Source organism: Dermochelys coriacea, chromosome 7, assembly GCF_009764565.3.
Source record: "Dermochelys coriacea isolate rDerCor1 chromosome 7, rDerCor1.pri.v4, whole genome shotgun sequence".
NCBI classification, from domain to species: Eukaryota; Metazoa; Chordata; order Testudines; family Dermochelyidae; genus Dermochelys; species Dermochelys coriacea.
The window spans coordinates 48,231,369-48,254,305 of record NC_050074.1 but is presented as its reverse complement, the minus strand read 5'-3'; the positions used below and the strand labels follow the sequence as shown (position 1 = coordinate 48,254,305).

At 51.5% G+C, this 22,937-nt stretch overlaps 1 protein-coding gene across 3 annotated transcripts in view; it reads right to left on the bottom strand.

Moving 5' to 3' along the window:
- Positions 1-22,937, bottom strand: part of CACNA2D2 (calcium voltage-gated channel auxiliary subunit alpha2delta 2) — a 630,338-nt gene that overhangs the window by 125,768 nt on the left and 481,633 nt on the right. For all 3 annotated transcript variants that reach the window (XM_038410728.2, XM_038410729.2, XM_038410731.2), the window contains exon 6: positions 18,808-18,946. In XM_038410728.2, the coding sequence (XP_038266656.1) occupies positions 18,808-18,946 (139 nt within the window). The remainder of the gene's footprint in view (positions 1-18,807; positions 18,947-22,937) is intronic.

Genomic DNA, 22,937 nt, shown 5'->3' with positions numbered 1-22,937 from the left:
CCTGTACACCCCTGAACAGTTGTTCCCTGGCATGCAGGAGGCACTGGGAGGGAGGGGAGGAATCGAGGGAGGGAGGAGGAGTTGATCACCAGAGCTGGTGGACCCCCTGGAGTACCCTTGCAGACCCCCAAGGGTCCGCAGATCCCAGTTTGAGAAACTGCCAGAAGATCAGAATTTGCCTCCATTCTCTGCAGGCAGAACAGACTTCTAATGGTCCATCCAGCCTGGCAACCTGTCTCTGCCAGAAGCCAAGGTCAGGATGGCCCCCCCGGCAGCTGTTGCTGGGAGGCTGGACTTGGGTTCCGGGCGCAGTTTTATCCTGGGAGTTCCACCTATTCCTCCCCAAAGTCCCCCCGGGCAATTCCTCCCCATCCTTAATGCGGCCAATGCCCTTAGAACCCCCTACAGAGAGACAGCTATCAGAGCTCTACTCAGTCGTCACCACGCTGTACTGCAGCATCCCTGACCACTGAACTAGTGTGGTCCAGTGGGTAGAGCACTGGACTGAGATGCAGGAGACCACTTAGCTCTGCCCCAACCTGCTGCGTGTCCTTCAACAAGTCACTTCCCTCTCTGCCCCTCTGTTTCCCTGCTTGCCCTTTGCCTGTCCTGTCTAGTTAGGCTGTAAGAAGCTACCTTTGAAGATCTGGGCCCAAGCTCTCGTGGGGCGCGGGAATGGACTGTCTCTCAATAAGTGCATGTGCAGTGCCCAGCACAAAGGGGGCACTGATCTCAGTTGGGGATGCCATGTGCTACTGTACACAAAAATGGGGAGCAGGGGGAAGGGCTCTGAGAGATTCCGAAGGCGCTAAGGAGTTGTATGAGGGCCCCCGCAGTCAGCTGCAGGGCTGCTAAGGCGCTCACAAGAGGGTCTTTCTTGTGTGTCCTGGAACAGCTTCACCAGGGTTATGCTGGGGATGGCTGACTGAGGGGGTGCGCATGCATTAAGGGACGCCTGCACCAAGCTCTCCCACATCCCAGTCTTGCCTCAACCTCTGGCGAAGATGCAGGGAAGCCCGAGTGCGCAGGGGAGAGCCTGATCCTGAAACACCTTTGGGTCTCCAGGCTGCAGCAGCACACGTCGGAAGGTGTACGGGTGCTAGCGCTGGGTGATGGAATGTACCAACATTTGTCCTGCCAGCTGTGGAGTTTCACAGAACTGAAGACTGGACCTTCTCTTCCTTTATTTTGTAAAATGTCTTCTCCTTATCCATTGTATTTTTTTGTAATCCCCACCCCCAAAGCCCCACAACCACCCTAGGAAACTCCAGTGGAAAAAGCTGTGAACAGAACATTAAGGTGACACAGCTAAGCACTGACAAACCAGGGAAGGCCAAAGGTTAGGTCACACATGTAACCTTAACTCTGACCCTTGTGTGCATAAATTATGATACATTCTCTTCCTACGTGATCCCATATAATTTCTCTATTACTGCAAAACAACACCATGCCAGTTTTTAGATAGCCCAGTGTAGCAGCTTCTTGTGCTATGCATCGCTCCGGGTATCTTAAGGTTGCAGGGAAAAAATGGCACATCAGTTGTATTATATGAGAACTAGCATGTGACCCGATAAATATATTTAGTTCCCTTAGAGGTTCCTCCTACATCAGTCGCATAAATCAGGACACCATAAATAAGCCTATCAATTAATCAATCAACCAATCAATTAAATAAAATAAAGTAAAGCTTTTCATTTTTAAGTAATTCCACTTTCATTTTTAATTTCTTCCATCTGAGAAAATAAACCTTTCCATAATAAGTATTTAATTCCAGTTAATTCAGGCACATGGCAAAACCCACAGACACATGGTCTCATTCACTCCCTCTCACACACGCCTTTTCAAAACCAAACCTGTACACACAAAAGCCATGTGCCTCTCAAACCATGCCAGTGTTATGCTACAAAAGCCATGCGCCTCTCAAACCATGCCAGTGTTATGCTACAACAGCACAGGTGCTGGCAGATGGCACAGACCCACTATGTGGGCTGGGTCCCCTCCCCAAGGAACTGACAACCAGATACGATGGGAACATGGAACCAGAAATAAGGACTGATTCATCAAAGCCCAAGAACTGACTCATGAGAGGAAAATCAGAGACTCCCAACCTCGTCCATTGGACAGAAGAATAAGCAGGTGCCTCCAGCACCATGGTGACATACAGTCCTCTATGTCCCCCTTTGTCTCTAAAGGCCTCCTTTTCTGTTCCTTTCCTCCTGGTAGCAATCAATGGCACAGCATATGTGCTTTACGTCTTGATCTCCTTCAGCGTACACAATAGAGCATGGAGAGGAGAAAACAAAAATTAATCTCTCTGGAGTCTCCTGCAGCCTCTGTCCTGATGCCCCACCGGGACGGGCACTGTGCCCTGCAAATCTTTTCTGAACGGCACAGCAGCAACTTCAAAACCAATGTCTTATTTCATTAATGAAAATAAACATGTCTTACCCAGTTCTGCACTGGAGAGGCTGGGGCTGGTGTAGCTGGGAGCTCCCCCACTGCCAGTGTGCCTGCCCTGCTCCCTACAGCTAGGAAAGGCCAGGACTGAGGCAACTGGGAGCTCCTCCACAGCGAGCCTTCCCCGCTCTCTACAGCACCCTCTGCTGGGAGAGGCTGGCATAGCTGGGAGCTCTGCCACAGCCAGTGCTCCTGACCCGCTCCTTACAGCGCCCCCTTCTGGGAAATGCTGGGACTGGAATAGCTGGGAGCTCCCCCACAGCCAGCCTGCCCTGCTCCCTACAGTGTCACCTATTGGGAGAGGCCGGGACTGAAGCAACTGGGATCATCCTTTGCTAATATACTCTTATTCCATAGAAAGAAATCTCTGTAGTAGAATGTTAGAGTTATGCCTTCGATAGTCAGAAAGTGTGCAGGTCACAGTTGCATGCCTAGCCCTTCCTCTGCCCCCTTGTGTGGATGCCAAACAGTCTTTAATGACAGGAACGCACACTATTTGTCAATCCATATCCTATAGCAGACAGTTTTTTCTACATCTTAGATACACACATGCAGCATAGGGTAAGGTATTTTTTATTAATGTTATTGACCTAATGGCCTGAGAATATTTATATTGATTTAGGGTTGAATCCCACATTGGCCCTTAGCCTGCTATATATAACCTGTTCTCTTCTCTCTAAAAGCTGGATCTGAATATATTTCTCTGTATTATGCCCGATATGGTGAAGAGGACTTTTTTTCCCCTTCTGCAGACAGATATGTCTCCAGCCAATAATTTATGATGTCAGTATCTCAGATGCCGTTTCTCAGAAAGCTGCACCTACTGAGTTGTGTTATCAGTGTATTTTGCATGATTTCTTGTTTCACTGTGCCAGCAGCTGTATTTTTTCCATGAGGAAAAAAAAAGTGGTGGTGGAGAAATGACAGATTTCATGGGAAACTTACATTTCATACCCACCTCATTTAATTGTGGGCATCAACCAACACAGCTTGATATGGTACCCAAGATAGATCAGAACACACAAGACCTCAAGAGAAAAACAAGGAATCTCCATTCACGATTAGCTTCTTCTTGTTGTTAATAAACATCTGTAATGTGGTTGGGGCTGCATTGTGCTAAACACTGCACAAACATGTAACAATAGTGCACTGAGCCGGACCAAAAGATACAACACGTGGGTATCTACGCTTGTAGAAAAAATTGCATGATGTATCATTGTGCTGAAAGGTATTTGCTAATGGCTGCCGTGCGATGGGTCTTGGGTTTAAAGATAATCAACAGAAGGAGAAAGCAAGCCTCTTTCTGTAGTCAAAACAGCTGAAGACAATGGAGGTGATGAGACAAAGCACTATGATGGATGGCGATCAGAGCTAAGCCAGGCAAGTACTCAGAAGACCAAGGTTCTAGTCCTGGCTGTGCCACTGATCTGAGGGGTGACTCTGGGCAAATCAACTCACCTCACTTTTCCATCTGTTATGATCCTGACCTCCCTTTGTAAAGCGCTTTGACATCTGCTGATGAAAAGTGTTTGATAAGAGCTAGAGACCATGATTATTATAGGTAGATTAAGAGGGTGATGCTGGCTGCAAGCTGTGGGTATTGGAGGCAGGCAGCCAAGGGAAGTTGTGAGGGAGACCCTGAGAGGAAGCAGACACAGCGCTCGTTGGAAAGGCAGATCTGGGGAGTTCTGAGCAAGGAAGTGGCCTGCTGCTGAGGTCAGGGAACAGGACTGTGACCATTCTTTGTAAACATACGAGATTGCTCCAGGAATGTCCCTGACTTGTATCACTGATTGTTTGTCCTAATGGAACCAGCCCTGCAAGGTTCGGAACTTTGGGTAACTACTGGGGTCAAAGGGCAATGGTATTATTTGGGAAACAGGCTGTGACTATGTAATTAAAGGCTGCATCCTAATGGATACAGGCAAAGGGGCAGAGTTAAGATACCACAGTAACTAACTTCAGCATTGCTTGACTTCTGAGGGTCTAAACGTGCAACCCTATTATGTCCTTAACAGAAGACTTTTGTTTGAAATTTCCTAGCTGTCTCCTCTGTTCAATGTGAAAGGGAAAAAGTAAAAAATAAATTTAAAAAAAAAATAGCAGCAGGAGCTCCCGTCTGCAGGTCTCGGAAGCTCTCCTGGCTTGCACAAAAATCAGCAAATACAACATGTAAATTCTGTCACTTAAACTATTTGGCTAGACCCCAGTGGAGTGCTGCCAGCCTTCACCCAGGCCGCAAGAACCCACGTGACCTGGATTGAGATCTTGGTCAGCGTTTAGCATTTCACACCCAATTTAACACCTGGTTACTCACTGTTAAACTACTTTGCACTAAGTGCATTTGTGCAAATACTGTGGCAGTCATTATCATTTGCTAGCATTTGGCTAAACCAGTTTCCCTGGGCATGTCCTGGTAATGCAGATATCCCAACAGAGTTTGTTGGTACAAGCAGCAGGTACCATGATATTTTACATTTGTATAAAGATTTTTATTCCTGCAAAGTGATGTCTGCATTATACACGCAGGGCACTGTGGAAATGCAGCAGACTCTGGGGAGGAGAGCAGCAGTCAACGAACACACAGGATTGCTGCACAAAATGGCAGGGGGGAATTTTATACAATGTCTCCTGAGCAAATCTTTGCTCTCATGCACTGCACTATGGGCTCATCATCACCCACCCACACAACCAACAGGGATTCGCTGTATAAAGCCTGCTCTGAACAACATACACAATGCACTGCATGGGGCCTTGAGGATAAACGTCTGAGACAGTCCTGCTGAGAAGGGAACCAACTGCTCCAGGGAGAGGAGATATTTCAAGCCTGAACCCACAATGCCATCTCCTCTGCGTGCTTTCTCTCTTGCTTTCTTCTTAAAGCAACTTGTCTCTTGACAGAAATGGCTGTTCTCAAGCTCTCCCCCACTCTGACCCCTTACCGATCTCTCCTTGATGTCTGTCCTGCCCACCCATGGTTGGGGGAAGGCATCAGAGCCAGGACAGAGGTTCTGTCCACAAAGAAAAACTCACGGGGCCGAGTCTCAGAGCCCAGGTCTTGCAGGGCTCAGGCTGCGAGGCGACAAATAGCAGCATAGATATTCCTGCTCTGGCTGGAGCCCGGGCTTTGTAACCCGGTGAGCAGAGAAGGTCTATGCTACTGTTTTCAGCCCGTCAGTCTGAGCCCCATAAGCCTGAGTCAATTGACCCGGGCTCTGAGGCTCGGTGCCGTGGATTCTTCTTTGCTGTGTAGACACACCCAGGCCCAGTCTCCACTATAGGGTTAGGTCGATGTAAGCTGCCTCGCATCAACCTAGCTGTGAAAGTGTCTTCACTTAAATCTGGCTCCTGTGACACCAATTTAGTAACACCACTTTCCCACGCGGCACAGAGTGTGAGTGTAGACGCTGCATTGCTTATGTCAGCTGATACTGGCCTCCAGGAGCAGTCCCACAATGCCCCACATTGACAATAGTCGATACATGCGCTTCTGATGAAGACACACAGCACCGACACAAGGAGCCAAGTGTACCCAGAAGTGATGTGATTACTGTGATGGCTGCATACTGATTTAATTTTGTAGTGTAGACATGGCCTGAGAGGGAGGGAAATTTGCTTTCTGTGCAGTGCTCTCAACCTCTCCTGGACTTTCTGACCCCATCTCACAGATGGTGGCAATGGTACTGGCCTAACCTCTTGGAGGAGTGGCATGAGGCTTTGCTAAATAAGAGCTGTGAAGTGCAGAGTTATTTAGGCCACTCAGCAGAGGGAAAAGGACACTGGCATTGCCAGATTGGCCCAGACCTATGGTCCATCCAGCCCACGTTCCGTCTCTGACAGCGACCAGGGCCTGGTGCTTCAGAGGGAAGTGACAGAGCCCACCGGTAGCAGATGTGGGATAAACTGCCCCCCCCACACCCCACACATAGGCCTCATTCTGGTCTCTAATAGTTAGAGATTGGCGTAAGCCTTGAAGCCTGAGGTTTAATCTCCCTTCCATCATTTTTGTTCTCATTAACTATGATAGATCTGGATAGCCTTGATCTCCATTTAAGTGTCCAACCCCCTTTGGAATCTTGCTAAGTTCTTGGCCATCGTGACTTCTTGTGGCAATGAGTTCCGCAGTCTAACTGTATGTTGTGTGAAAGAGTATTTCCTTTTATCAGGTTGAATTTGCCTCAGAAACACTGATCCTCCTGAGTCCCAGTGCAGTGCATGGCTCCCTTGGTTGCTTGGAGGCATTTTTTGATGGGGAAAGCAGCAGCTGCCTGTGTTTTTCATTGATGCATTTGGAAAGTGGGTCCGGTGTGTCTGCAGTAATTTAGGAGATTAAGCAGTAGCATATGTAGCTGAGATGGCCACTCAGGATGTACAATGGAATCTTAGCTATACAGTTATGTGCTTAGCAAGAAAACACCAAACAAAATGTCCCATGCATGCATGAGGTTTGATTTTCCATAGGTGAACACAAACCTAAGTTTCTTCAGAACATTTTAAAGCACTTCCAAGAGAGGGCTACTTCTCTCCCAAATTTCAACTTTCCACCCCCCTGCTGATTCTGCTGCAGAGCAGTTCAAAAGAGAATGCAATGGGGGTTTTTTTGGTTCTGAAATGGCAAATGTGTGTATTTTTCCTCTTTAAACCCTTTAAAAAATGGATGAATGAATTGTGCTCAAACTTTAAACAAAGATCACTTTGGGGGCAGGGACCACGGCTGGAAAATTCCAGCTTGAAGGGAGAAAATTTCAGAAAATTGTAAGTCACCAAACCAGAGGCTTAGAATAAAAACTGCCCTGTAGCCTTAACACCCATGAGTCATTCCAAGGCTTTCCAGCACATACAAATATTCCCCAGAGTGACTTCATGGCCAAAGCTCCTTACAGGTGGGGTGCTGGGGAGAGACACAGATTTGTCCCTTGGAAAATCTTCTCTTGTGCCGAGTGCCAAATACTTTTGCCAAAGACTCAGGCAACTCCCCAAGCCAGGCTGATGGGTGCATAAAGCTTCCCTCGCTATGCTGAACCAGGAAGAGTGTGTCATCCAGGAGCTGGGCTTTGCATGTGAAGGCTGCTAGTCTCTTGATGGTGACGCGGTTTGGATCCTAGCTGGACCCCGCTCATTCCCCAACCCTGCTTTGCCTGAATGGTCCCTTTGCACTTCAGAGGGAGATTGGGGCAGGTTGCTTTGGGTTGTGTGTAAACGGACAGTATGCGGGTCTCCTTCACTACAGCCAAGCTGTTCCATTATTATCCCCTGCCAGAATTAGGGGAGTGGGCAAACAGAGGGCCTGATCCTACCAGCAGAGGGGACTTCCCCATGTGAGGCGCTCAGAGATGCCTCTTTCTCTCTGCTGTCCCAATCCTCCTAGATTCTCTGCTGGAGCTTCTTGTTTCTTATTAGTGAGACTGAATCAGGGGACCGGGTCCATCCAGGACTCCTTCCCTGCTCAAACATGCTCCAAATCCCCATTTCTCTCTCTCCTTCCCCAGCACTGCCCCTGGTGATTCCCCCACCCCCTGATACATGAGGCTGGATCGGACCCCTCCAGGCGCCCTCCCCACCTCCAGACAGGCAGGACCAGGCCATGCCCTCTAGCAAGCTATTAGGGATTTAATTACAAGTGACACAGTAAATAAAAAACATGTAAAATGTAATTTGTGTGTGTAGTGATGGGTGACTACGGAGGGTGTTTCATTCCGTGTATTAATTAACGTGCCCACCGGCGATAGTGCCCCTCTGGTGCTTCTGTGCCAGACTGGCATGGGACAGGGCTGAGGTGCTAGCAAGCCAAGGGGCACCGCTTGTGCCTTTCAATCCCACTCGCTCCCTGACAGCCAGCCATACCTCCAACATCCCCGGGGAGAGCTGCTGCGTCCGGACCCCCTAAATGCTGGGAATCAATGCTTCCCTGCCCACTGCAACCTCCTTGTCCTTCCTTGAACCTGGCAGCTGCCACGTGGACTTCACGGGGCTGGCTAGAGACAGACGAGGTCCCCCTAACACCCATGATCAATGCCCGAGATGTCCCTTTCACAGGATCAGACCCTAATAATACTCCCGTTTTACAAAGGGGAAGTGAGAGGCTGGAATTCTCCATTGGAGAATGTAGCATTGACCTTTACGTGCCCCAGCCAAGGGCCCCTTTCCCCTCTGTTTCCAGCCTTCTCTCTACAGGGCTCCCTGGCCAGGGCTGGACCTCACCCCTGAAGGGTGCTGGTCTTTGGGAGACACTGCCACTGGCTGCTCCCCCTAAATCGTGTTGCATGCATGGGTGTGGGGGACTCCACTGTATTGGGCTGGAAGCTATCCGGGGAAATGACACCAGCGTTTATGCCAGGCAAAGGGTTCCCTAAGCAGGCTGGACTAGGGGCACGTCCCATCCACTGGATGCCTCATGTCCAGTCTCTATCCAGGGCTTGGCACCCTCCTTCCCCAGTGGGGAGGGGCCGGTGTAGCACTGGGGTTTGGTTCCCCACTTGGCAAACCCCATTGGCCAACCATTTCATGTGGGTACCCAAAGCACGACTGTGCAGGGCTGTGACTGCATCTGGCTGCCCATCTTCACTGCTGGCTGGACAGCCCAACCGGGAGAGCCATGAGTTAAAGGCGAGCTGGTTGTCAAGTGCATGCCCTGGACATGCAACCCTGGCTCTCTCTTTTTTTTTTAAATTAACACTAAATAAACAGCAGGAAGAAACTTCTCCAGGCTCTGATCCTTTTCCTGTGAACTCACTTTCCATCACAGAGAAACGCCAGGCACCGGGGCTCATAAATGGGCTTTGGAAAAAGAAGAAAAATGAAATTTACAACGAATGAGGCAGTGCTGATTGTTTCTAATTACCGCAGTTCCCTGGAGCAGCTGTTCCTCCCATTTTAATATCCTTATGGAGGCACTGATCAGGGGCCTGCAGGGTCAGCCTCACAGCCTTATTTTGACCCTGCTCCACCCTTTTAACTCTTTGGTTGCTGGAGCAACTGTTCTGAGTTTGTGAGCAGCAGGACTGGGCAGGTAAGGAGTGCTCAGGAAATCTTTCTCCAAATTGAAAGCAAACTTGTTTCTTGTGGTTCTTCGGCCTATTCTATCCAGTGCTCCTATTTACTACTCTGGTGGGAATCTGTGTATTTTGACACAAGGTAATGTATCTGTGCATCACGATTTCAGATCTCACTCATGCCTTCCAATATTTCCCCCAGGTCTATGGTGCTGTGGTGGGGTGGCCGGTCCACATGGGGGGAAGGGTTGAAACAGGCCAGAGGGAGCCTATGCAGAACCTTCCAATTAGAGGAGGGCTCACTAATTGAGCCAATCGGGAGGTGGCTTGTTGCAGCGGCCAATCAGGGCCAACAGGGTCCATATATAAAGGGTTGCTCAAGAGAGCAGAGGGGGTCTCTCCCTGGCTTGCTAGGGAGAAGGGTTTGCGCCCTAGAAGCATGATGGCTAGGGCAGGGCAGGGCAGGGCAGGGCAGGGCAGGGCAGGGCAGGGCAGGGCAGGGCAGGAGCTTTTGTCTGACTGCTGCCAGACTGTGGCCCTAGAGGAAGGGCAAATAAGGTGCTAGGGCTGCCCCCACTTGCCCTGAGGCAAGTGGCTAACACAGACTGCAGTTTGCCCCTGAGCAAGGGACTAGACTGGTGACTGCAGAGGGCCACAGAGGCGAGTGGCTGAACTATAGATTGTCAGTTCCCCCAAAAGTGGGAGAGACAACAGCATGGGGCACAGCTGGAGGGCTGTGCCCAGAAGAGGACACTGCAGTCTGGGGAATGATATGGGTCACAGACTGGTGGAGACAGCAAAGCGGAAGTAACAGCGAGTGAGACACCACTGGAGAAGGATGCCCTATGGAAGGACTTGAGCTAATTCCAGAATGGCCAGCAGGCGGTGCCATGGCGATGAGTCTTGCACCGCTACAGGTGCCCATTGTAAAACTGTCCTTTAATCTGACGGCTAGAGCTTCACATCAGAGAAGTCACAGTGACCCCCCCGGGCAGCAGATCTCTGCAGGAGAAGGGTCTGCCCACTGCTCCCCTCTACAGTCCTCCTAGGAGCAGCAGCGACAGTGCGCACCTCCCACCATGGGGAGTTTTGGAGCTCTGCTGTCATGAGGGCTGGGCCCTGGCTGAAAACCCAGAGCGAAGTCCGCTGCTGAATTTTCCCCAGGCTGGGACCATTTTCAGCAGGCTGGGGACCACCTCTGGATCCAGGCAGTTATTTCTCGTTCAATATATAATGGTGCTTACACACAACCTTGCTTGTAAGCAGATAGAACCACCAGTTGCTCATGAAGAGTCCAAGGGCAGCTTTCTCAAGACAGGTCTGATTACGGTGTCCCATTGCACAAAGAACATGCCAGCATACTTAAAACTCGCTATTGCCTTAACCAGACAGTTTTTTCCTCAAGCCCCATTCGTCCTCTCCAGCCCTACTGCCCACTCAGCTCCTGAGCACAGCACAGTTATCAGGCCTGGCTTCAATGAGCTCCTCCTTCAGGACTCACCCCTCACAAGCTTCTGGCTGGATCAACCCGCAATCCCAGTCTCTTCCTTCCACAACAACACCCCTCTTCCTGAAGTGGTCTGCATGGCCCTCTCGGCAGTCACTAGTGAGGATGCTGCACTGGACAGCCAGCAGAGGGCGCTCTAAGACCCTCACTTTTCCTCTCTCCCCAGAACACAAAGGTTACTTCTCGAATGCACCTGAAAGCCACTCTCATGGTGCAGGGTGGGTGCGTAGATTGCTCCAGAAGTCAGGCTGCCAAGCTCATACAGATCAGCGGTGCCCTGTAAGATACCGTCTCATTCCGCAGCAACAAGCACAGAAGTCGTCCCCCGAGTGTAGTGTGCATTATTCAGTTCATATTTAAAAGGCTGTTTCCAGAGCCTGGTCCCTTGGGGAGATGATGCCACAGCCTTGTAGCTCTTGCCAGCAGAAAGATCTCCTGAGAGTCTAACTAAACTCTCCTCTCCTGCTTAGGTACCCAGGCCTCACCCTCGCTGGCACTTTCCACACGTCCAGATTGCTCGGCTCACACATCATCCTTCAGCTGGGTTCTGCCCTCTCCTCCGAGTCCCCTGCCGTTAACTGGCATTACCTTTGCTTCTGCACTGCCCAGCCCAAGTGGCCTTAATCTGCCCCCACAGGGCCGTGCTTACTGAGCATTCTCAGCTTTGCTCCCTCAGCAGAACTCTTTTAATCCTCCATGGCCCCACCATAGGAAATGGAGCATCCAGCTCTTCCCCAAGCAAAGCCCATCTCTAGGTGACGGCTATGGGGGATGGACGGTTGTTTCACGCTGTTCCTAGGAGTGGAGTGGATTCCAGATGGGTGTGTGGAGCCACTGCCAGTTCTGCCACCACATCCTGTACCTGAGCCTATTTCCAATGGGGCATCAGGATGGCCCAGGATCTTCCTTCGGCAAGTCAGTGCATTGTCCCGTGGTGCATGAAGCCTGTTGACTTCAAAAGCTGGGCTCCATCAGGCCTTCTCGACCCTGATGGGCACCTGGAGTGGTGCAGACACACTGCTCCAGGAGGAATCCTGCCTTGGGAAGGCATAGCCCCTCCCAGCACAGGGGGAAGGCACCTGCTGCTCCACCCTTCCAAGGGCCCAACCACGACCATCTTGACTCTCTGGAGATGTGGCTGCTGCTGACTCTGGCCAGACTGGAGAGGAGAGATCCCTTAATCATTCCCTTTGCAGACACATACTCACTGGGGAGCCAGGCAAGGAGCGGGAGCAGAACAGCCTCCTGCTCAGCAGCAGAGAAGCCGGGATGGAGTTGGTGCCAGTGTTTAATAAAAGGTTAAAAAAAATGATCTAGCGGGGAGATGTGGTGGAAAGTCCGCCCCTGCAGCAAGGATTCCCACAGAGTGGACTCAGGCTGCGCGCCCAGGATGGGCAAAAAATTTCCGGGGCAGCATGCTGCAGACAGACCAGGCCTGCCCTAGATGCTCGGCATGAGCAGACTCCCTGCCTCCCCAAGCATGTGGTGGGGATTCCTTGCAAGGCTGGGGAGAAGGAGAGCTGTGCGTCTCCCTTCCCATCATTGCTCAGGCACACAGGGACTCCTTCCAAAGCTGGGGACATAGGCTCCAGGACTGAAACTGTAATATATTCTGTCAGGCTCTCCAAACAGCCATGTCTATCCATGGCTCTTCCCATTCCCAAGGATCCCCAGTGCTTTCCAAATCTAAGTGCCTGGGCCAGGAGTGCACAGCGGCTAGAGTCTGCAGCAGGACCTGACGTCTGTTCCCTCCACCCCATTTCCTCGTGCTGGAAGAGGTGCACCCATCACCTGCCCTGCTCCTTTGATGAGCCAAGCACTGCTGCTTCCCCTAACAATCCCTAGCCTTACCACCAGGGAGCATGCAGCAGAAGGAAGACTCCTGGCATCCCATCCGCACAGGGCAAACCAGAACATGGCTCTATCCGTGGCCCTTTGCACTGGTGCTTACATACTAAGATGTCTGCTGCCTTGGAACTACCACAGCTACAGGAGCCATCCACCCACCATTGAAAAGCACCCACCTCTGGCATGGGAGAGGACAGCTGTTTAGTGCCCCATTTCAGAACAGATTAGGACCATTGTGAGGTTGAAACTGGGGCAGGGAGGATTAGGGAGCAGAAAGGGGAGTCTGGCCAGGCACCAGGCTGAGATCTCTTGGCTAAAAAAGCAAGTTGCCCCAGATCTCAGGCCAGTCTCTCATACATGAGGGAGCCTTTATATCACAATCTGGGCTCATTCCACGTTCAGAAACACATAGGCCCAGGCTCCCTGGGAGGATGAGGGGAACACAGAGTGTCCAGACTGGCATAAAGCGCTGGATACCTGCTCTCAGGAGATCATATTCTCACCATGAATCCAGCCTGACTCGGATCTGAGCTCCCTCCCGAGGACTGCACAGAGGCAGAGAGCCTTGCGGAGCACAGGAATCCCTCCATGGCAAGGCACGGGCCATCTGGGGAGGAGAGGGCTCTGTGGGGCCAGGGTCAGTTCTGTGCCCGGTAACACCTTTGGGGTCAGGAAGGTGGGGGGAGCCCCCCATTAGTGATGATAGCTGGAGAGGAGCTGCCCATACCAGCAAGGACAGGGAAGTAACAGAAAGCGATACAGGGTGAGGATGCAGGGCAGGGTCGGGGCCACAACCCCCAGGTTGAGGATTCCTGCCCCTCTCCCATTGTTCCTCTCACCCATGTGTCGAGTCTCGGCTCAAGTCAAACTGCACGGCTCCGTGAGCAGAGATCATGTCTGGGTCTGTGTAACCCCAAGCGTCCTGCTCTGTGCCCAATTCATGGAGGTTAGAAGTCTATCAGAGCGCCCGTTTACTGAAGCTCTTTAGCTCAAGCTGTAGCCACTCATGCTTTTAGCTCTGGAGGACACCAGTTTAATCCCTAGCGTGCGTCCCAAGAGGGTGGCCACCATGTCACATGGTGCCCAGTGCTTTTGCTGCAAGCCCCCTTCCCTCCCACCATGGTGCATGCCAGGACTCCACCCTGACTCCACCACACTTGGCAGCTATTTCCATGCACCAGAACACTGCTTTGGCTCATTTTTGCAATGGCTATTTCCAAAGAAGCAACATTCTTCCCCACAGAGCTACTCAATTCTGCCCCCACTCCTCTGCCCCCGCCATCCCCGCCTGGCCATTATTTCTCCAAATAGGCTCCAACTCCCCGGAGTGAGTTAATCTCCAGTTTGATTTTCTTCCATAGCCGAGCGTGGTGATTTATGTGGCTTTGGCAGGACATTAGCAATTGTGCCAGCTGAAGAGCGGGGGATTGGAAATCATGAATATTTCATCCTGCTCACCCATCCCATGCTTCCCCCCCTTCCCCAATCTCATGATTTGCTTCATTAGCTGCTCGGCCCGTGCTAGCTGGGTAATAAAACTAATTGCAATTTCTAATCCACTGATGCAGATGCGATGAAATTGTTCCACGGATGTGCTCCTGCGTATGTACATGCCGCTAACGAGTCGGTAGATCAGCACATGATGGAAAGTGAGGCTAAATAAGGTGATGTGGGCTAGGTTCCAATTACAGGCAAGACGGTGATTTGGAAGTGGAGGGGAGCCTCATGGGGGAGTTTGTGTGTGTGTCTAGGAAGCTGTGTCTGGGCTCCCTGCTTCTGTACTCCTAGGCTGGGAAGAGGAGCGTGAGTTTTCCTAGCGAACGTGTAAACAGTAACCTTGCTTGGGTCAACAGTGAGGTTTGAACCCAGGACCTTCACATCATAGAATATCACAGGTTGGAAGGGACCTCAAAGCAGGACCAATCTCCAGTTTTTGCCCCAGATCCCTAAATGGCCCCCTCAAGGCTTGAACTCATGGGGGAGTTTGTGTGTGTGTCTAGGAAGCTGTGTCTGGGCTCCCTGCTTCTGTACTCCTAGGCTGGGAAGAGGAGCGTGAGTTTTCCTAGCGAACGTGTAAACAGTAACCTTGCTTGGGTCAACAGTGAGGTTTGAACCCAGGACCTTCACATCATAGAATATCACAGGTTGGAAGGGACCTCAAAGCAGGACCAATCTCCAGTTTTTGCCCCAGATCCCTAAATGGCCCCCTCAAGGCTTGAACTCATGGGGGAGTTTGTGTGTGTGTCTAGGAAGCTGTGTCTGGGCTCCCTGCTTCTGTACTCCTAGGCTGGGAAGAGGAGCGTGAGTTTTCCTAGCGAACGTGTAAACAGTAACCTTGCTTGGGTCAACAGTGAGGTTTGAACCCAGGACCTTCACATCATAGAATATCACAGGTTGGAAGGGACCTCAAAGCAGGACCAATCTCCAGTTTTTGCCCCAGATCCCTAAATGGCCCCCTCAAGGCTTGAACTCACAACCTTGGGTTTAGCAGGCCATTGCTCAAACCACTGAGCTATCCCTCCCCCCTCTAAAAAGCATCAGCCTCAGCCCCTTGTGCTACAGGACTAAGGCCCTCTGTGGCCGGCTGTCGCTGACTTATCAATGTCTATGGTGGACCAGCCACTAGACAAAGGTTCCTGGTGTATCCAAAGTAGGGAGTCTGGCCAGCTCCCTCAAACAGGCTCAGTGGATGTGCGAGCTCCCTGGGGCACATTGAAAGTGAACTCTTGGCAGCTCCCTGGTGGGTACATACTGCACACATGTATATCCGTGCTTGGCTCCATCCCGCACCATCAGGTCCCTTCACGTTCACAAGCACAAAGTTCCCCATAACAATGAAGCACAAGTGTATGCGCTGTGATTAGCAATGGGGAGCCAGAGAACCCGAGCCTTTGATGCAGGACTCCAGCTGGGTGCAGGTGATTTGCACTGCCAGTGTGTAGGACGTAGTGAGCAAGAGTCACGGCTTGCAGGCCCTGCTCTGCTTTGCAGGTTCCCTGGTGATGGGACAGGAGCATGGGGCATGGGCGCACTCTGGTGTAACGGACAGCTTTAGAACTCAGCAGGCTCTGGCTTTGTCCTCGTGATTTTCAAGGCCTATAGACAACACGATGGTTGGCAAGTTTTGCTCATTTCTGGGGAAAGCCCAGGGCTGCTCCCAACAATCAGCCAAAGCGGGGAGACAACATAGAGATGGAAGATCTCATTCTCTGGATGGGAAGGGACCTTGGCGAGACAGTCCTCCTTGCACCAATGCAGCACAGCTTTCATTTTCTGCAAGCCAGTGCAGGTAGCAAGTAGCCGACCCCAATCTCCTTCTCACTCACAATGCAGAAGACTCTCCTACAAGGCCCTCAAGCCCCAAGACCTGCAGTGGGTCAGTCTATGGGAATTCATACTTATCCCTTTGCTATTTGACAACTCCCTGACTCTACCCCAGGGCTAGTTAACTTGGTGCCAACTCCTCCTGGGCTACTAGTGAATCTAACTGCCTCGGGTGCTGCTTGAATCTGCTGACTGCGGTCAGCTGTGCTGCAAGGAGCATCATTCTAACTGGTTCAGAGCAATGCCTCTCTGGACCATGTCAACAACATTAGGAGCCAGCACCAAACCACGTTGTTCCTCCAACGCAGCTTAGCCATTGTGCGGAACGCCTACCTGGCTCCTGGATGAAGATGCCAACCTCACTGCACATCCTGTGCAGCGGGGTCAAATTCGGCCTCAAACATCTCAGGTGATGGGGACACCACAACCTCCTCTGCAACACGTCCCATCACCTGGGAGCCTTGGAATTAATGCATTTCTCTCCATTAGCTCATACGGACTTGTCCCTGTCTCTGTAACAGGGGATCAGGGTATTGGCTCAGACCAATGAGCCATCTAAGGCTGATACCTTGACCTGACGCTTCGGAGTAAAGCGCAAGAGACCCCACAATGAACAGTGTCAGAATGCTCTGCCCAGTGGGGAGGGTTCGTCCCAGCTGTTGTCAGGAGGAGGTGGTGTGACTGGACCATCCTCTTGGAGTTACAGAGGGGCAAGGGACTCTTCTGGTAAATGTCACGAGGGGTTCTGGCTTAGGCTAAGGATTGGGGAGGTGCTATCTATAGCACCTACCTCCACCCCAGTGGGACTAGTTACAGGACAGGGAGCTGGCCTTAAAAGCAGGGCTCATGAGAAAGAAGGAGGGTTGCTCGGCAGCCATGCAGGGACTGAGCGCTAACTGGGCTCCAGATAGGCAGCTGTACTGAGCGGCAATACAACTGGGGCTTCTATGCACGCATCCCCCACGCTTTTTTCCCATCTGACCCACCAGGTTCATCAGGAGACAGTGATGCCCAGGCAGACCATGCGTGAGAGCTCTCCAATTCTAACCACTCATGACAAGGCCCAAGGCCAGTCTGCAACACCGGATGCACTGCTGGTCCAGCCATTCCACTGCCTTGCTTCTCACTGAAGCCAGTTCCTAATTCTGCAGAGGGAGGTGGTTCCCTCTCACCCACCAAGCACCTGTCTGCGCATTAGCACTGGATGAGAAGGATGGAGAGCTCCAGAGGACCAAGTGGCAGCGAAGGTGGGCCAGGTTCCAGGGCAGCAGGATGATATATTCCCTTTCCCAGTATATGAAGCCAGCTGGGGGGAGGGATAGCTCAGTGGTTTGAGCATTGACCTGCTAAACCCAGGGTTGTGAGTTCAATCCTTGAGGGGGGCATTTAGGGATCTGGGGCAAAAATTGGGGATTGGCCCTGCTTTGAGCAGGGGGTTGGACTAGATGACCTCCTGAGGACCCTTCTAAACCTGATATTCTATGATTCTATCCATCAGTCCCATGGCAGAGAATGAACCGCTGCCTCCCTCTCTTTACAATCCAGCAAAGCTGAGACAGGAGAGATGGGGTCTGCTGGGGGTCCCATTCCACCCTTAGCCTTCCAATTCCCCTGCCCCCTTAGGAACCGAGCCAGTGTGTCTCAGCTGCAGCAAGTTCCGCGAGCTACAGGCATGTCCAGCAGCAGGAGCTCCTGTCACTTGGCCCCCCCTTACTAGATCAAGTGGTTGTTTGGCGCTGAGCTCACACACCGGACATGGACCAGGGCTGTTGTTTGACAGCGAGATGGAGACCAGGGGAGAGCAGCCTCAGACCAGTGGCAGTGACTCTACGGCCAGCACACACAATCCCACGGCTTCATCTGAGCCATCAGGCTGGGCTGCTGACATTCTCAGCATGATCTGGGAGAAACCAGCTGCACCATTGTGAGTGGCGGTTGGGGATCTATTTACCAACCGTTCTGCTGGGAAGGGAACTGCCCACCCAGCGTCATTTTGGGGGAAACTCTCCAGCAGAAGTGCAGCTTACAGAGGGAGACAAAAAGATACCAAGGGGCCTCCCATCACAGAGCGGTGGAGGTGACAGAACCCCAGGGCAAAGCGACAGAGTGGTTTTGGTGCAGTGCCACTAATCGTCCAAGGCTATGCCTGGGCACTGGAATGGCCGGAGGTGGATGGGATCTCCCCTAGGTTGGGGAATCTTTGGGGTCAGACCCATCTCTGCTATAATCCCAGCTCCCTTGAACAGGGGAGGGAGGGGTTCACTCACTGTAGCACACTTTGCCAGGGGAAAGTGAATGCTCCATCTTCCACAGGTCACGCCATGGAACTGCATTGATGGGATGTTCATGCAGGGGCTCAACAGCTCTACATTTACATCAGCCTGTCGAGCCCCCAGACTCCAGTAGTTACAAGCTTTGCGTTATTTTTCATAAATGATGAGTTGCACAAAGACAGTAATAGAGAGAGGACAGCTAACACATGAGTGTAGCCCTCCATCCTTCCCTCGAGATCTTTACACCCAGGTCGGGGGACTCTCTCTAAAGACATGCTCTGACTCAGTCAGGAGTTATTGACTTGATAGGGAATTACAGGGTGGAGCTCTCTGACCTATGTTATACAGGGGGTCAACCTAGGCGATCAGAATTGTCCCTAGAAATTGAGGAGAAAGCAGCACTCACAGCCTTTGTAGATGTCCGTAGGGATCTGCACGGCGGCATACGAATAGTTAACCTTGGTTTTGAAGTTAACATCTTCGGTAAACTCCAGCTTCAAGGAGTTGGACTTCTCCCTTTCAATCTCTTCTCCCTCTGTATCGTCCTGGGAAGGGAACAGAACACAGCTTGTCAACACACCGCCCAACCTGGGACAGGCACAGCCAGCGGAAGTAGGACTGAGTGGGGGTAGCGCTTAGCCCAGGGCAGCCCAAGCGCAGTGAGATCCCATGGCGGTCTGGCACGCCACACATCAGCCCTGTGTGGGGCAGATGCCGGCACCCGTGCATGTCAGAATGCTCGAGTTGGCATGGGACTGCACAGCTGTAACCCAGGGGCTGGCTGGCTCACCTATCGCCTGCCAGGCCCAGCACATGTTGTGGAGACCAGACAGGCAAAGCGATCACATGCACAGGAGTGCTAGGCAATTCCAGCTCTAGTGTGGTGATTAAATTTAACCCCTCACTGCCCACCTTCTAATCACATCTGGAGGCACAGACCCAAAGAGCCCTGGCCAGAGCATTCGAGGCAGGGGGTTTAGAAAGAAACCCTGGGCTCTTCCCAGAAAAGGCTGGTCAAAGCTCCGGGGGCCCAGGTTCAGCTCTGAGCAGGGTGTTATCCTACAGGGTTGGCTCCAGGCGGATTGTGCCAAGAGCGCGTCTCTCTTTTGGGTGGGTCTTTAAAGACCACAGGGGCTGGTTTTCCAGGTGCGGAGCCCACACAATGGGTAGTGTTGTAGCCACTCAGCTCTGCTGACACAATCAGACCCACGGCTTCTTTCTGCTCTGCGTGGACGTTACGGCTCCCATGGCACTTTTCGGAAGAGGAGGGGGTTTGCCCTCCTGTCTTGGAGGATATTTCCCTTCCCCTCCCCCCAGCCATTGCGCTCTGTGACCTTTGTTTCCCTGTTATCCCAGAAGTGGCTGCACTTCAGTCAGGCTGCATGCACCGCGTTTGTAAAGAGCCTTGGGCTCCTCTGAGATGGAAGGCGCTATCAACATCACCACACTTCATGTTACCATGGTCCCTGGTGTCTGAGAAACGCCAGGAACAAGTTCCCCAGACACAGTCAACCGGCATAATTTTCTGCAGTGACTCAGCCCACATCCCATTCCTTACAGTGCCCCCTTCTGGGAAAAGCTGGGAGAACATTATTCCCCACAGTGCCTCCTATTGGGAATGGAGTGGCTGGCAGCTCCCTACAGTCTAAGTTCCTCTCCCATTCCTACAGCACCTCCTACTGGGAGAAGTCAGGGCAGGCATAGCTGGGCGCTCCCCGCACAGCCAACGCTCCTGTGCTATTTCCTACAGTGCACCCCTGCTGGAAAAGGCTGAGACTGGAGTAACTGTGAACTACCTAAAGCCAATTTCCCCTCCATCCCTGCAGCAGCGATGGAGCAGCTAGCAGATCCCTCCAGCCTCTCCTGTTACCCAGAGACGAGCTTGGAGCTTTGTGTGTCAACTCGTGCAGGAGGAGATGAAGAGAGAAGCTGGCTGTGTGCGAGGACAAGCCGGTTCCTGGCTCGCTCCTCAGCTCCGTGTCACCTTGCCTCTCTGTTTTCAGTGGCACCGCAGGTATTAAATCAGACAAAAAATAAAAACCACCCTGAAAATCAATTAGCAGCAAAAGGCGACTATCAAAGAACAAATTAAAACGGAGTGTGGCTTAGCGCTCTGTCAATAAGCAATACAAACAATATTTAATTATGGTGGAGAGACAGCAAATTCCCCACTGCTGGAGCTGGAACACACTGACTCTCTTTCACACTCTACTTCCCTCTCCCTTGCTGAGGCATTCTGCCATATCCTTGGCAAGGAAACTGAACGAAGGGACCTGTTGTTGTTTAGAAGGAGATTTAACCTGGTGAAGAGGCAAAAATTCTTCTCTCGGAGCAGCAGCGTGGGGCTGGACTCCGATGTCTTGCTGGCCCAATGCAGGAGTCTCCGGAGAGCTCCGGGCATACAAGGGCAGGGGAAGATCAGAGCCGCGATGCAGGCCTGAGAGCTGAGCAACACCCTGTGGCACGTAGGGATGCACATCTCAGCACAATGGCCAGCAAGGGGCAAGGAAGCAACCTGGGCCGAGGGACGTGCTTGCCGCTGCTTCCTGCAGCCCCCATTGGCCTGGAATGGCGAACTGCGGCCAGTGGGAGCTGCGATTGGCCGAACCTGCAGGCGCTGCAGGTAGACAAACCGTCCCGGCCCGCCAGTGAAAAAACTGACAGGCTGCGTGCCAAAGGTTGCTGATACCTGTTACAGTCGATTCATCCAATCCATAGTTTTTTAACTTGCTGGCAAGAATACTGTGGGAGACCGTATCAAAAACTTTGCTAGTCAAGGTATATCACATCCACCACTTTCCCCATATCCACAGAGCCAGTTATCTCATCATAGAAGGCAATCAGGTTGGTCAGGCATGACTTGCCCTTGGTGAATCCATGTTGACTGTTCCCGATCACATTCCTCTCCGCCAAGTGCTTCAAAATGGTTGCCTTGAGGACCTGCTCCATGATTTTTCCAGGGACTGAGGTGAGGAGCTGGTGTGTAGAAGGGGTTGGGCCACCTCTTCATCAGATTCTGCACCCCCTCCACTGAAACCACCACAGCCACGCTTAAATACCAGCTAAAGGAAAGAGAACCCAGATGGGCTCCTGAGCTGTCTGTAGAGGAGTGAATTTTCCTTGAAAAGCAGCTTGAAGCCTGTCCCATTGTGCCTGTTCCCAGACTGAAATACAGATCTTTGAGCCCATATGAGACGGGCTGATTGCGGTAGCAGAGATCATCCCGGGGAAAACGATAAGAGAAGTGACTAAAAGAGAGATCCATCCTGGACGCTACTAGCTGCTACAACAGAGCTGCCAGTTTGATCCCCTGCATGGCTTGGGAAGAGCATGTTAGCATGTGGAAGGAAGATCTGCCCCAGGAGACACGGGGTAAAGAGATGCAAGCTCCTGGCTGACATACAGAACTAGTAGAAAAAAACTATTTCCCACAACAAATCTGCAACTAAAGGAACATTCTTCACTTTGTTCGATATGTGGCTTTTTCAGCAAAATGAAAACTGAATATTTCCCAGTTTTTGTTTTTTCTCCTTTTTCTCTCTGTTTTCCAATTGGAAAAGGGGGTGGGGAGAGGAAGGAAAAGGGGAAAATCCCCCCAAAAGGGAACATTATTTTATTGAAAACACCCGAAAATTTCAATGGAAACTAAAAGCTAAAAACATTTAGATTTTGCTCAAAAAAATAAAGGTTTTTTTCCCACTAACAAGGCCTTTTTGGCTAGATATTCAGAAGGGTCCTGTAGCTCCCCTGGGGGTTCTCTACTGTGCCCATCAATGGGGTATCCTATCCTTAGGTACGTTCCTCGTGAACAGTGATGCTCGAGGAATTCCTGTCGGCCTTGATTTCTTCCCTTCCTTGCGGAGACGAACAGTCTTGGCTCCGGTCCCTTTGCTAGCTGGGACTTTTACTTTCAGCGGAGAGATATTTCACATCAGTATCAATTTTTCTCCTCCTTTCAAACACAACGGATTTAACAAATGAAACAGTCCTGGCAGCCCTATGTACCGGCCTTCCTGCCTCACTACAGTTCGACCTCTCAAGTGCATGCAGCCTAGTTTACCATTGTCAGAGCTTCCCTCCTTACACTGTTTTTCAGAGCATTGATTGAATCCTTCATGGCAGTACCCAAACCACTTCTCAACTGGGGACACTGGCAACCTGACATTCCCCATAGTGTGAGCTTCCTCCCAGCTAGTGTCAATGACAATCCCAGCCCAGCCAGCAGTGCCCTGTCGATACCAGGTAGCAGGAAAGCAGCATGTATGTCCTCACCCCAACGCCAGACAGCAGCAGTCATTGCTTTGGGCTCTACGTGTTGATTCTCCACATGCTAGCGAAATTCCCTTCTTGCCCGAATGCAGCAGCCCCCACCAGGAAGATGCTGAAACCTTGAGGCAGGTTTTCAAAGGCCCAAAGAGCAGTTTGGCATCTGGGTCTCATTGACAATTGGGCGCCTAACTCCCCTTTGTGCCTCTGAAATTCTCCCCTTGACCATGGCTTTACTTGCAGACTGGATGACCCGCAGACTGCAGGGCT